Source organism: Geotrypetes seraphini, chromosome 6 (genome assembly GCF_902459505.1).
Source record: "Geotrypetes seraphini chromosome 6, aGeoSer1.1, whole genome shotgun sequence".
Taxonomy (NCBI): domain Eukaryota; kingdom Metazoa; phylum Chordata; class Amphibia; order Gymnophiona; family Dermophiidae; genus Geotrypetes; species Geotrypetes seraphini.
In genome coordinates, this window is record NC_047089.1 from 208,901,989 (window position 1) to 208,915,794 (window position 13,806).

Below are 13,806 nucleotides of genomic sequence, written 5' to 3' on the forward strand. Positions count from 1 at the left end.
TAAAGAACGCCTCGCACAGCGAACGCTGCACACAACGAACTTCATGTCATGATTCATACAACGAACTTCGTTTCACACAACGAAGTCGCCCGAGCTTCCACGATCGCTGCCGATGTATTGCATCCTTCCGCGCAGGCACTGCAGGCAGTCGTTAGTCACTGCGCTTAACGCGTTTCACATAATGAACTTTTCGCATAACAAACTTGCTCCTGGAACGAATTAAGTTCGTTGTGTGAGGCACCACTGTATGTTAAATTTCCCTTTATTTTCCACAATTAAGTGCAGATTGTAAGATTCCAGCAGGGTTTTCTAGTAAACCTGGTCCATACTAAAAAACACACACACACAGAGGGGAAATTTCGATAGGATCTATAAGTCTGAGATTGGATGATTTGGGCATGACGTTCACAAACCCAGCAGAAAAAATTTCCATTTTCAAAACTGAAAATGACCTATGTATAGGTTTTGGTCCTTAGGACGTCTATCTTTTTTGGCCATTTTCAAAAATAAAAACATCCACATGAAAAACACACAAAATCAAGTTTTATAGACATACCCAACTACCTTTTCTGATCGCAGCAAAGGAATTCCCATCAGCTGAGCTGGTTTCAGGGATTTCTGCCTGCTCTGCTGATGGGGATTCAACTGCCAGATTCAGCTAAGCCATGGAGTCCGAAACCTCTCCCCCATACATCCCCCAACATTCCCGGAGCCCCCACCCCCCTCCCGCATCATTTCTGGCCCCGTTCATCCCCGGACTCTCCCTGACATCCCTCAACATTTCTGGACTACCTCTCCCATACCCCCAGACCCCCCCCCCCAATACCTTCCAAAGACAAATCGGCAGGAAGGAAGCCCATTCCCTCCTGCCTACAGAGCCATGGTGCTGAAAATAATGGGCCTTTCCCCTCTCAATGCATCTTAGGATACAGGGGGAGGGGCCTAAGGCAATTTTGAGCCAATCAGGGCCTTAGTGCCCTCTCAGTGCATCCCAAGATGCACACGGCCCTGTAGGCAAGAGGGAATGGGCTTCCCTCCTGCCGATTTGTCTTTGGAAGGTATGGAGGGTCTGGGTATGTGGAAACCCCGTTTCCACCCCGTCTCCGCGAGCTTGGTCCTCGCAAACCATCTGATCCCATCCGCACAAGCCTCAGTTATGATTTTATACTGAATGTATTTTATTAAAGTATAAAAAGAAACAATATTCTGTACAATTGTCATTTTATAAATACAAATAATACAGAGCAAGAATCAACAAAACCCCTGTCTCCCCTCCCCTTCACATATATCCCCTCTACTATCAAGAAAACTGAATAAGCCAAATTATTACAGAATGCTACACAGAAATATCATGCTAACAGAATACCGCATAGCAGGAATAGGGTTAGGGGAGTGCAACTAGGGCAACTGCCCCCCTGGTCAGAGAGAGCCCTAAGCCACTGCCTGGACTTTGCAGTCCCCAGTTATGTCTAATACCAGCTATAGCAGGATATATATTTCAAATCTGATATATTCTAATCACAAAATAGAAATAAAATTATTTGTTTCTACCTTTTGTTGTGTCTGGTTTCTGCTTTCATCTTCTTTTCACTCTCTTCCTTCCAGCGTCTGCCCTCTCTTTCTCTTCAATCCAGCATCTGCCCCTTCCATCTACTGTCTGACCTCTCCCCCTTCCATATTGTATTTGTCTTCTTTCTATGCCCTCTCCCCTTTCCATCCAGCCTGTGCCCCCTCTGTCCTTTTTACATGATTCATTCCAGCTTCACTGCTCTCTTCATTTTTATCTCTCCTACACCAGATCTAGCATCTTTGTCCCTCTAAATTTCTCTGCTGACCCCCCTTCCCATCTCATTCCTGTCTCTCCCCTTCCACTCCTCTAATCTTCCTTCCAACTGTTTCCTTCCTTTTATTCTTCTCCCTTCCCTCCTCCCCCTGTCCAGCAGTAACTCTCTTCCCTTCACTTTCCCTCCTCCCCTCCCAGCAGCATGTCTCCTTCTCCCTCCCTCCAAGTCCAGTAGCAGCTGTCCCTTTTTTCCTCTTGCCCAACAGTTTCCCAGACTCCTTTCCCTCCCAGCAGCATCTCTCCTTATCCCTCTCCAGGACCAGTAGCAGCTGTCCCTTTTTCCCCTTACCCAGCAGCTTCCCAGACTCCTTTCCCTCCTCCCCTCCCAGCAGCAACTCTCCTTATCCCTCTCCAGGTCCAGTAGCAGTTGTCCCTTTTTCCCCTTGCCCAGCAGCTTCCCAGACTCTTTTCCATCCTCCCCTCCCAGCAGCATCTCTCTTTATCCTCTCCAGGTCCAGTAGCAGCTGTCCCTTTTTCCCCTTGCCCAGCATCTTCCCAAACTCCTTTCCCTCCTTCCCTCCCAGCAGCATCTCTCCTTTTCCCTCTCCAGGTCCAGTAGCAGCTGTCCCTTTTTCCCCTTACCCAGCAGCTTCCCAGACTCCTTTCCTTCCTCCCCTCCCAGCAGCATCTCTCCTTATCCCTCTCCAGGTCCAGTAGCAGCTGTCCCTTTTTCCCCTTGCCGAGCAGCTTCCCAGACTCCTTTCCCTCCTCCCCTCCCAGCAGCATCTCTCCTTATCCCTCTCCAGGTCCAGTAGCATCTGTCCCTTTTTTCCCTTGCCCAGCAGCTTCCCAGAGTCCTTTCCCTCCTCCCCTCCCAGCAGCATCTCTCCTTATCCCTCTCCAGGTCCAGTAGTAGCTGTCCCCCTTTTTTTTTTTTTTTTTTTTACCATGCCCAGCAGCTTCCCAGCCTCAAACAGTGGCTTTTTCCCCTCCCAGCGGCTCTCCTTACTTGCCAACGCAGCGATTCAGGAAGGCAGCCTCGGGTCCTTTGTTGGGTCGCACCGCCTCTGAGGAAAGCGGAAGTTGCATCATCAGAGGCGGCCGCGACTCAGCAAAAGCGCCAAGGCTGCCTTCCTGAATCGCTGCGCTGGTAAGTAAGGAGAGCTGCCGGGAGGAGAAAAAGCACACTGTCTGAGGCTCCCCATTATCTCTCCGGCCCTGCGCGGAGTAAGCTCATTGATCTTGCCGGTCCTGTGCGGACCGGCAGGAAATTGAAGATGTTGATCTCGCCGGTCCTGCGCGGACTGGCAGGAATTTTCTGCGGATCGGCAGTTGAAAAACTGTGATATAGAGCATCCACAATGTAATCTAGTTCTTCTAGCAAAAATTGGGGCTATTCGTCTGCCTCCTCAGAGGACTTCTGGCACAGCTGTGTGCCATGAAGGATACAGTCACTGTCTCTTTCAGTTTTAATGCAGAAACTTCAAACAGCTGTTTGAGGACCAAGTCTATCCTGTGGTCCTGCATGTCTTTAAGGACCACCCCTCTCTTTCAATGGGCAGGGAGGTGCACCTGGTGACCTGCACCACCAAAGAATCTACCTTAGGCTGTACCAAAAAGCCTGAAAGTTTGGAGCCAGTGGATAAATGCTTTAAAAACAGAACTTCTTTGGATCCACAAAGAGCACTGCACCTAAACTCATCCCTTTCTTTTCTGGGATGCCACTGCAAAAGATCAAGCACGTAGCTTAAGTATACTTCTAGACACAAACCTCTCACTCTCCTGCCATATCTCCCAGGTAGTCTCCTCTTTGTTCTACTACATCTGGCAGCTCCAGAAAATAAGGCACTACTTCTCCGAACCCGACTTCACCCAACATCTCTATGCCTTCGTCCAATCCTGCAATGCATTATTCAATGGTCTGACAGCAAAATATCTTCAGCGCCTACAACACGTACAAAACACAGCAATTAGACTCCTAAAGAACCTCCATGCTCGCAACCCTGGCTCACAAGCACTATCATTAGCCCACTAGATACCATCACCAAGCGTCTTTAAGAGCCTAATAATAGCATACAAGTCCTTCCATTTATACATCATGGTGCCCAGCTAGATAAGGGCAAGCTTCCTCCATACATCCCAAACAGACCACTCCGCTCTCAGGAGGAAACACATCTTCAAATATCCCCCTGGCTGTGCCCTCCAACTCCAGAATGCCAGATGCCTTTGCTATTCCCATTTCCTACCAAGATAATGGAATCAACTACCTTCTCACATCAGATTCCTAGATGGACTTCTGAGCTTTAGGAAAGCAATAACGACTTACCTCTTCCCATAAATCTCATTATCTAGTGTCCTTTTAGTACATCTCTCAGTATTATTTTTTTAGTCATTGTGATGAACTAACAGATCTACTCTATGTATGTTAACTTAGATAATAAACTGGTTGTTAACCTAAGATGACCAAGCAGTATGCTAAACTTGACTCTCTATGTATACCAACCTAAGATGATCAAATTATACACGTGTCTGACTTTACATTATATATGTTAACCTGTAACCCGTTCTGAGCTTGTTTGGGAGTATGGGATATAAAACAAACAAAATAAATAAATATAATCTGGTCATAGTCCTGGACACTCTAAGGGGACTTTCCAGGGAATCCCACTGCTCCATAAGCATCGCAGTGATGACCAGATGGGAGGGAAAACAGTCTGACTAGGGTTTAGTACTGCTCATGATCCTTGGTACCCCATAAAGGCATCAAACATTAGCAGGACAAATTCAGGGGTGAACTCCAGCTGAGGGAACTTAGACTGTTCTAGCATGGCAACTTCTCTAGCATGGCAACTTCTCACTCCCATGGCCCTATACTGTCTGAGGGTGTAGAGGGGAATTTTCCAGGTAAACATCCTCCTGGTTCTCAGAGGTCTTCAGGTGGTCAGAGGGAGCTGCACTCTCAGTATCCTCGCGTGCCCCGTGGCATGCGGCACATGGATGCTCCCCAGGTGCCCTTCGAGCACAATTATGGCATGATATTATAGTCAAATGTTCTCTATCCACTGTCTAGTAATAGTGACACCAAATCATTATAACTCTAATATGGTTTCTGTGTTATACTCTTCTGTTTAATGGAAAAAAGCTTCTGTAGCAAAAGCATCATCCAGTGTATGTGATGACTCACAGTGCCCCTAATGTAATCATCGGCAAAAACCACCTACCTCCCTGTTTATCTAAAAATGTATTAATTTACTTAAACTTTTTTTGTTTTTTTTATATATCCTTTATGTCTATTATTCCAAAATGCTATTCGTTATATCTGTCTTCTCATATATGAGTTCATTCACTTCTGTGCTTTACTAGATTTGGTTGCACTCAAATACGAGAAAAACTGTCAGAATACAGATAATCCCAAAAATATTGTACTTATCTTAAATGCTGCATTTTCTTTAGCAGTCCAACCCGTAGTTTCAATTGTCTTTATTCTATTATCTCCTGTGATTTTTTCCACAATTATTATTTTATTTATTTATAAGATTTCAAAATATAATCCAAGCATAACATCTTGTACAGAAAGTGTGATCAAGACATCATAATATTAAATTTACTTTCAATCCTGAAAAAATAACTCATAACTTGTAACAAGAAAAAAAAGTCAACTTAGCTAAATCACACCCCATTCCTCAAACTAGAATCCAAAACTTAAAGAAAAGAGTAGTTTAAATCAATATATTCAAAGAAAAGAAAATCACATAGCTGCTGCTGAAAAGAGAGCTAATTATTACTTAGGTGCAGTTGTTTCTTCGTTCTCAAGACACTTAAGGGAGAGGAAACTAATCAAATGAGACAGGTCTACAAAGATGTATTTTAGAGCGATATCTAATAACACATTTGCAGGGGTATCTAAGAAAGAAAAGACCCCCTGAGTCACCCCAGGTTTCAACATTATAAATTCTCATCTTCTTTTCTGAGTCTCACTCGAGACATTAGGAAATATCTGAATATGGAACCCCAGGAAGTCCTTAGATCTATTTTGGAAGAAAAGTTTAAGGATCCAATCCTTGTCTGAAGCTAAAGCTACAGTCAATAAGAGAGTGGCTGGATTAGCCACTTCTCTATCTGATTGTTCCAATAAAGCGGAGACATCCATTGGACCTTCCTGCAGGTTTTCGTCATCTTCTTTCTTTTGAGGATCTTGAGATTTGGTAGGAAGGTAGTAAACCCTTGTGAGAGGAGGCAGAGAATTTTCGGGTACTTTAAGAATTTCCACAAAATAGCGCTTTATCATATCTCCAGGGGAAATTGATGAGATCTTGGGAAAATTAATTAACCGTAGATTGTTAACCCGACTATTATTCTCAAGAGCTTCCAATTTTCTCCTCATAATTAAATTATCTTTAACAAGTAGATCTTGATTATGTTTGATGGTTGTTAACTCATTTTTCTGAGTATCAGATTTTAACAGTCATATCCTGTTTTAAAGAGTTAATCTCTTCTTTCAGTTTTTTCATTTCTTTGTACAAATATATTATCTGGGGATTAAGGGAATTTCCCAAATTCGCCACCAAGTCCCAAAGGGCGTCTAATGCCTTCAGGGGGTTTAACAGCAGAAAAAGGAATTGCTTGTGCAATTAGACACTTTTCTTCCAATTGGTTTACCTCCTTGAAGCCTTGTTCCTCCATAGCTTGAGTTGTCCTGGCCGCGGGTTCGTTCAGGAGGAGTAAATCACTCCGAGAAGTTCCAACCGGCTAACCCTCCGATACACTGGCCTCTCGAGATGAGAATACTTACTCTTTGGGTGTACTCATCTCACGGTGAGCTAGCTCCCAAAAGCAACAGCTGTAGAGGTGGCGTCCTTACATCGGGGCTCAAGGTAACATCCAGCCTAAGGGTATTCACCACGGCACTACTCTCTGCCGGCATCCCCAGCGGGTGACTCCCCGACGATACTTGCTCTCGTTGGAGACATCTGAGGAAGTCATCTATAGTAACCAAAGGGGTTTCTGGGTGCCGGGAGGCAACACTGACGCTTCTCCCCCTTCTTTTCGTCATAACCACAAAAGGCAAAGGAGACAATCAGAGACGTCTACACTGCAGTCAGGTAGTGGCAGCCATCATGGATCCCATTTTTTCATAATTATAATGATGTCAGCCACTTCTCTTTCACCTTTTATTTCATTTTTAAATAAACAGGGAGGGAGGTGGTTTTTGCCGATGATTACATTAGGAGCACTGTAAGTCATCAGACAACCAGACAGACACCGGATGGTACCTTTGCTCCAGATCTGAGGCTTTTTTCCACTATTAAATGGAAGAATATAAACCAGAAACCATATTAGATTTATAATGATTTGGTGTTGCTATTACTAGACAGTGGATAGAGAGAGTGTTTTTCGTTATCTTAAATATTTACAGCACTGTTCATGAATCTAGATAAATTTGCATATTGCATCATAGTCAAATGACCAGAGGAGTCCATCTTCCTTGTTTTTAAAACAATACAAGAAGTTTCTGAGGCAAACAGAGGCTTTTAAAATTGGCCCAATGAATCCAAGATGGCCACTGCAGCTGCACATGGGTGCCAAAAACAGCCCCAAACAACTAAATCAAAGAACAAAAGATTCGGGAAAGGATTTTTAGAGGTGGACAACCTGTTATCTTGCCTCAGAAACCTCAAAAAGAAGTTTTAGAGCCCCATAAAGATTAATGGGAAGTACTCATTATGTTGCACATGCTGTGCCCTTCTTAGCTCCACAGCAGGCTGGAAATGGTGGAGACTTCACTGCCTCACACAAGTTAAAAAAAAAAAAAAAAAAATTAAGTGCCAAAAAATCAAAAGGCCACTGCTTGTTTCTTCTGGCTGTAACTCAGACTGGGTTAGAGCCTGAAACCCTGGAATCCCACAGTCCTTATCTTCTTCATGAGGCACCAGATAAAGCCCTCCGAACCAACACTGGCACCAAACAGCCTGCACTCAAGCCCCAAACTTCTTTAGCATATAAGTGGCAAGCAATGCTTCAAGGGGAACGGTCCCCAAGCTACAACAGAGTTACAGCAGGCTAGCCAAGTAGGTGCCCTGCAAAAAGCAGACTACACTTGCATATGTTTGTGTCTTCACCAAGGCAGAGCTGACCCAGGATTGCTGAGTACCTCTAAAGCACCAAAAGCCTCAAAGTGTTCAGAATAAAAACCGAAAATAACAAATCCAAAGTGCACAGTAGAGCACAAGACACTTTCAATTCACATGTAGAGGTTTGAACTGAGGAAGGCAGAGCTGGAGCACAGGAAGAGTCAAAAATGTAGATAAGGACTTCTACACCAAAACTTGCAAGTAAAGAAATACAAATACATTGGTCAAGATTCATATGCCTTTTGTACTAGAAACAGGTTAGGTTCCAGCAGTGCATGCTGCACCTCAAAACCGCAGAAAGTGAACATTGGAATCTACTGGAAAAACAGGGTTAGGTTCCTGCAAGGGACAGCACTTGAAGTAACTATAATTCATTCTCTGGATGCTTGGGGGCGAGGTGAAAGCAAAATCAAAAAAGCAGGGAGGTTTTAAGCACCGCAGATAAGCAAAATTATGCATTGCAAACACACAAATAATAAGAACAGACTATATTTATCTGTAGACCCTGCTGGCTTTCTATAAAACTATCCACACTAGAGTATTGCTTAAAAAAAACAAAAGTCCCTTCAACTCAATCAATGCTACCCTTTTTCTGCCTCTTCCCGCACATATGCCTGTCTCTCTCGCTTTTCAGTAGAATCGTTTATCATGGAAAGGATTTTCAAATTTAGAACATCTTAAAAAAATGTTATTTTTATCTCTTATACAAACAATTTAAAAGGGCATGAAAAAATCCCTACCACATCTCTTGAAGTTCTGCTGGTCGTATTCATGTGTGCAGTGGGTGACAGGCTAGCTGGGCGTGGCTGGTTCTGTCTGTCCTGTCTGAAATAAAATTGTGTCACTTGAATTTTCTTATATTATGGTCTAGCATGAATAGCTCAATAAATCATCAAAAAGAACCAGAGAAACTGGTGTGATCACATGCTGCCACACTAGACAAAAATATCACTGTGTTCCATTTTTCATCTACCTGCATGACCCATTCATCACACTCTCTCTCTCTCTTTGGTGCACAACAGCTAGAACAGGAATCACCTGGACCTAAGATCTGCTATTAACTGCCACTGGGAAAAATGGCCTATTGTGAACTATTCAGGCTGAACTACCAGAATGATACTATAATCTACCAGCTTTCCACTTGCTATCTCCAAACACATATACACTGATCCTCTATATCTATAAACTTGCATGAAAAGTTGTGCGCACAAGTTGAAGAAAAACATCAGCTGTGTTTAACTTAATACCATATTAGCTGCTGATTGGCATTAATAACCCATTATTGGCTCTAGTTGGTCTCGTTGTCTTTTTTTGTCGAAGATCTTAGAAAAACTAGTATTAGAACAGAAGTGGGATTTTATTGATACGAGGTATTTTAGATATCAGTTTGGATTTCTGTTTAAGCATAATACTGAAACTTTATTAATTTCTGTTTTGGATAATATTCGTCCTGGGTTTGACATTGGCATAGACTGATAGCAAAGATAGAAATTTCAGCTGTGTTCAATACAGTGAATCATAATCTATTGTTGTTGTGATTGAAAGCTTTGGTGATTTCAGGTTCAGATCGATGGTTTGAATCATTTTTGAATGAAAGGCAATTTCAAGTCAGATTGAATTCTGATGCTTCTGCATGGACAGGTACTATTCTTGGAATACCCCAAAGTTTATAGTTTTCTGCACTACTGTTTATATTTATCCTGCCCCACTGTGAAAAGTACTTGCCTATTTAGGAGTTACCGGTAATTACAGATTATACTCTGACAAGAAGCATTACAGCATTATATTTTTGATGATATTCAGGGGGGGGTTCCCTCCAAATAAAGAACAAATTATTGACACTGCAGTTTCTTAGGGTATGTCTTAATACTATTAAATCCTGGTTAAGTGCCAATAAATTTTGTCTAAATACTAGTAAAACTCAAATTCATTTTTTTGTAAGCAAAGTTTAATTCAGATTTCCCATGTACATGTAAACTTTTGATGGTCATGACATTCCTATTTTTAGTGAGATGAAATACTTGGGAGTTATTTTAAATAGAAACATAGAAAATGACGGCAGAAAAGGGCCATAGCCCATCAAGTCTGCCCACTCCAACAACCCTCCCCAATCTACACTCTATCAATTGTCCCCAAGCTGCCCTCCTCTATGCAACCCTCGTAGGGATCCGACGTGGGCATCCCATTTATTCTTAAAATCTTGTATGCTGCTGGCTACGATCACCTGCTCCGGGAGCTCGTTCCAATGGTCCACCACTCTTTCAGTGAAGAAGTACTTCCTGGTATCCCCATGAAACTTCCCCCCCTGATTTTCAGCGGATGTCCCCTTGTGGACGAGGGTCCTTTTAGAAGGAAAACGTCGTCTTCCACCTCTATGCGACCAGTGATGTACTTAAATCATATCTCCCCTCTCCCTACGTTCTTCGAGAGAGTATAGCCGCAACTTGTGCAGCCTGTCTTCATACGATACTGTTCTCACAATGAAGCCCTACCAAAAGAATGTAGGATATTTTTTTTAACTAAAGTTTTTATAGATATTTACGTGATTTCTTGGCTTCTGAGAATTTTCACGTAGTGGTACAAGCATGTGTGTTCTGTTTGACTACTACAGTGCTTTGTTTTGAGGCCTATCGAAAAAATCTCTTTGTGCTTTGCAGATAAAAAGTTGCACTGCTGCATACTGTGCTATCAGGTTGTCCTTGTTTTGTACAATTTCACCCACATTAAAACAATACATTTCTCAATGGGTAGCCAATGTAATTATTTTTAAAATTTTGATGCTGGTTTTTAAGGTTTTAAAAGATAAATCTCCTGATTGTTTTGCAAATCTGTTTAAGATTTCTGCTCTTTCATGGGCACTGAAGTCATAGCGTCAGAATTTATTGAAGTGCCATGTTTTTGTCATGTGAGGTTGGACGATTATTATTTAGAGATGCCATCGACTCATGTTCAAGTCCTAGCAACTTGATGAATTATAGATCTAAAAGGAGATTGGTTTTGTGCTAGTCTGGTAAGGTCTTGCAGTGTCATCCCCACGGTTGTTTTCAACATGTCCATCTATCTGATTGCAGGTTACCCATTTTGCCTGGCTCCTTCGATCTTCCCAAACAAGATGTCCTTCTCCAATGATCTTTCTCTTCTGACAGTGTGATCAAAATCAGACAGTCTTAACTTCATCATTTGGGTTTTGAGTCACATAGCCAGTTTGATCTCATCCAGAATCGATTTGTAAGTTATTCTGGCAGTCCATACATTCTTAAAATCCTTCACCAGCAACAAATTTCAAATTGTCAATCTTCTTTCTGTCTTGTTTCCATAATGTCCAGTTTTTGCATCCATAATTGACCACTGAGAAAATGAGTGCATGGACAAGTCTGATCTTCGTTTGGAAAGTGGTATTTACTTGCCTTTGAATACTTTGCCGAAAACCTTCATTGAAGAATGACCCAGTGCTATTCTGCACTGTATTTCTTCCCTGCTAGTTGCTTCTTTGTTTACTAAAGAACCCAGGAGATAGAATAGAAATTGTAAAAGATTTCAATCTCCTTCAAGATCAAAATCTTCATCATTTTCCATGTACATGATCTTTGTCTTGTTTATATTCAATTCTAATCCCATGTTATAACTTTCGGCTTTGTCTTTTCTCAGTAGATAAAGCATGTCTTCTTTGCTGCTGGTGATGAGTGTTGTATCATCTGCATAGCGCAGGTTGTTTATATTTCATCCACCAACTTTGAAACCAATGCTCTCTTCTTCCAAATTTGCTTTTCTAAAAATGGCTTTGCTGTAAAGGTTGAATAAGTAAGGTGACAAGATGCATCCTTGCCCAATGCCACGTTTTACTGGAAACCAAACAGTGTTGCTATATTCTGTTCTCACTGCAATTTCTTAATTTTGTAAGTATCTTTATCAGCTGAGTTATGTATTTGGGTATACTCATTTGTGCTAAGAGTTCCCCATAGTTTATAATGATCCACACAGTCAAAAGTTTTACTGTAGTCAATGAAGCAAAAGTATAAGGGCTTTTGGTATTCTTTGTTTTCCAATATCCATCTAACATTGGCAATACTATTTCTCATTCCTCAACCTTTTCTGAAACCAGCCTGAACTTTGGGTAGTTCTTGCTCAATGTATAGCTGTTGTATTATTTTCAGCAATATTTTGCTGGTGTGTACTTTTTATAGTCCTTGGCATCGCCTTTCTTCGGTATAGGTATGAACAGTGATCTTCTCCAATCAGTTGGCCATGTTTTTTCCTTCCAAATCTGTTGACACAGTCAAGTGAGGGCCATAGCAGCACCTTCTGAGCCTTTGATTAATTCAGTTGGCATACCGTCAATACCAGGTGATTTGGTTTTTGATAAAGCTTTAATTGCTTTTAAAATATCTGGTTCTTCTTCGGCATCAGTTTCCTGTTCAATTTCCTCAATGTTATCCTCATTGTCTTTTTTGTATAGATATTCATTATATTCTTTCCATCTCTTTTTAATGATTTCTGGATAATTCAATATCATTCCATTGGTGTCTTAGCATCCCCAATCGAGACTGGAATTTCTGCTGCAATCTTTTAATCTCCTGATACACTAATCTGATTTATCCATTTTCATGTTCCGATTCAAATTTTCTGACAAATATCCTTTAGATATCGTTTTGTCTTGCTGAACTTGACGCTGAAACACTCAGTTCATTTGTGATACTTCTTCTCTATCACCGGAAAGTTTTGCTTGTCTTCTTTGTTCTGCTACTTTTCTGGTTTCTTCTAAGATACAAGGCAATTTTCTTGGTTTTCTCTCTCTTTTGGAGTGTTTTTCTTTTAGCTTTAACACTAATTATGATTTTGATGTCATTCCATAACACTTCAGGTTCTCTATCTCTGGTATCAAGACAGACAAATCTGTTTTCTAATTTTATTCAAAAGTCTGATGGAATATTTTCAATGTGATATTTTGGAAGGTCTCTAAGATCTTCTTTTTTGGGAAGCTATACTTTGGTCTTGCATGTCAAAAGCTCATAGAAGTACACCTGAAGATGCAGTGGTAGGAAAACAATGAATAGGAGAAAGAAATGAAGCTGGTGATAACTTAGTATAGTTTTGAAAAACGAACCAACTGTCAATCATGAATATGCATTTCCAACACCACAAACATCACCAGTACATGTGGACCTCTCCAAATGGCATGTATCGAAATCAAATTGACTACATCTGCATAGGACAGTTTTGACTGCAAAAACTAAACCAGGAGCCGACTGTGGAAGCGACTATGAGCTTTTGACATGCAAGACCAAAGTATAGCTTCCCAAAGAAGAAGATCTTAGAGACCTTCCAAAATATCACATTGAAAATATTCCATCAGACTTTTGAATAAAACTAGAAAACAGATTTGTCTGTCTTGATACCAGAGATAGAGAACCTGAAGTGTTATAGAATGACATCAAAATCATAATTAGTGATGAAGCTAAAAGAAAAACACTCCAAAAGAGAGAGAAAACCAAAATCCAGGGCATGTAACTGCAAGGAAAGTGTGGACCTCAGAGGGGTATGGGTGGTTTCCCGGGTGTGTCTAACACTTATGCATACAGGTTATAGAATACTAGTATTCATGCCCCTGTCTATTTTTAGGTGCTAACATTTACACTAGTCATTGAGGTAACATAAGTGCTCATGCCTAAAGTTAGGTGAATAAATGCAGACTTATGCAAATATTCAAAATGAGAATTACATATGCAATTGAATTTATAAAATCCACACTTAGCATGCATCATCCCAGTGATTGTTGCTGTTGGCCAAGTCTCACCGCATTTGGGTAGATAGGACCAAAGTTTCAGCCATCATGCTATGGCTTTCTTCAGGGTATATTGAAGATGGCCACAGCATGATGGCTGAAACGTCAGT

The 13,806-nt window shown here is 41.4% G+C and overlaps 1 protein-coding gene across 1 annotated transcript in view; it reads right to left on the minus strand.

Annotated features, from left to right (window-relative positions):
* The window catches only part of ADAM9 (ADAM metallopeptidase domain 9), a 155,617-nt gene that overhangs the window by 17,086 nt on the left and 124,725 nt on the right, over positions 1 to 13,806 (minus strand). Inside the window, exon 20 of the mRNA XM_033948056.1 lies at positions 8,655 to 8,739. Coding sequence (XP_033803947.1) covers positions 8,655 to 8,739 — 85 coding nt within the window. The remainder of the gene's footprint in view (positions 1 to 8,654; positions 8,740 to 13,806) is intronic.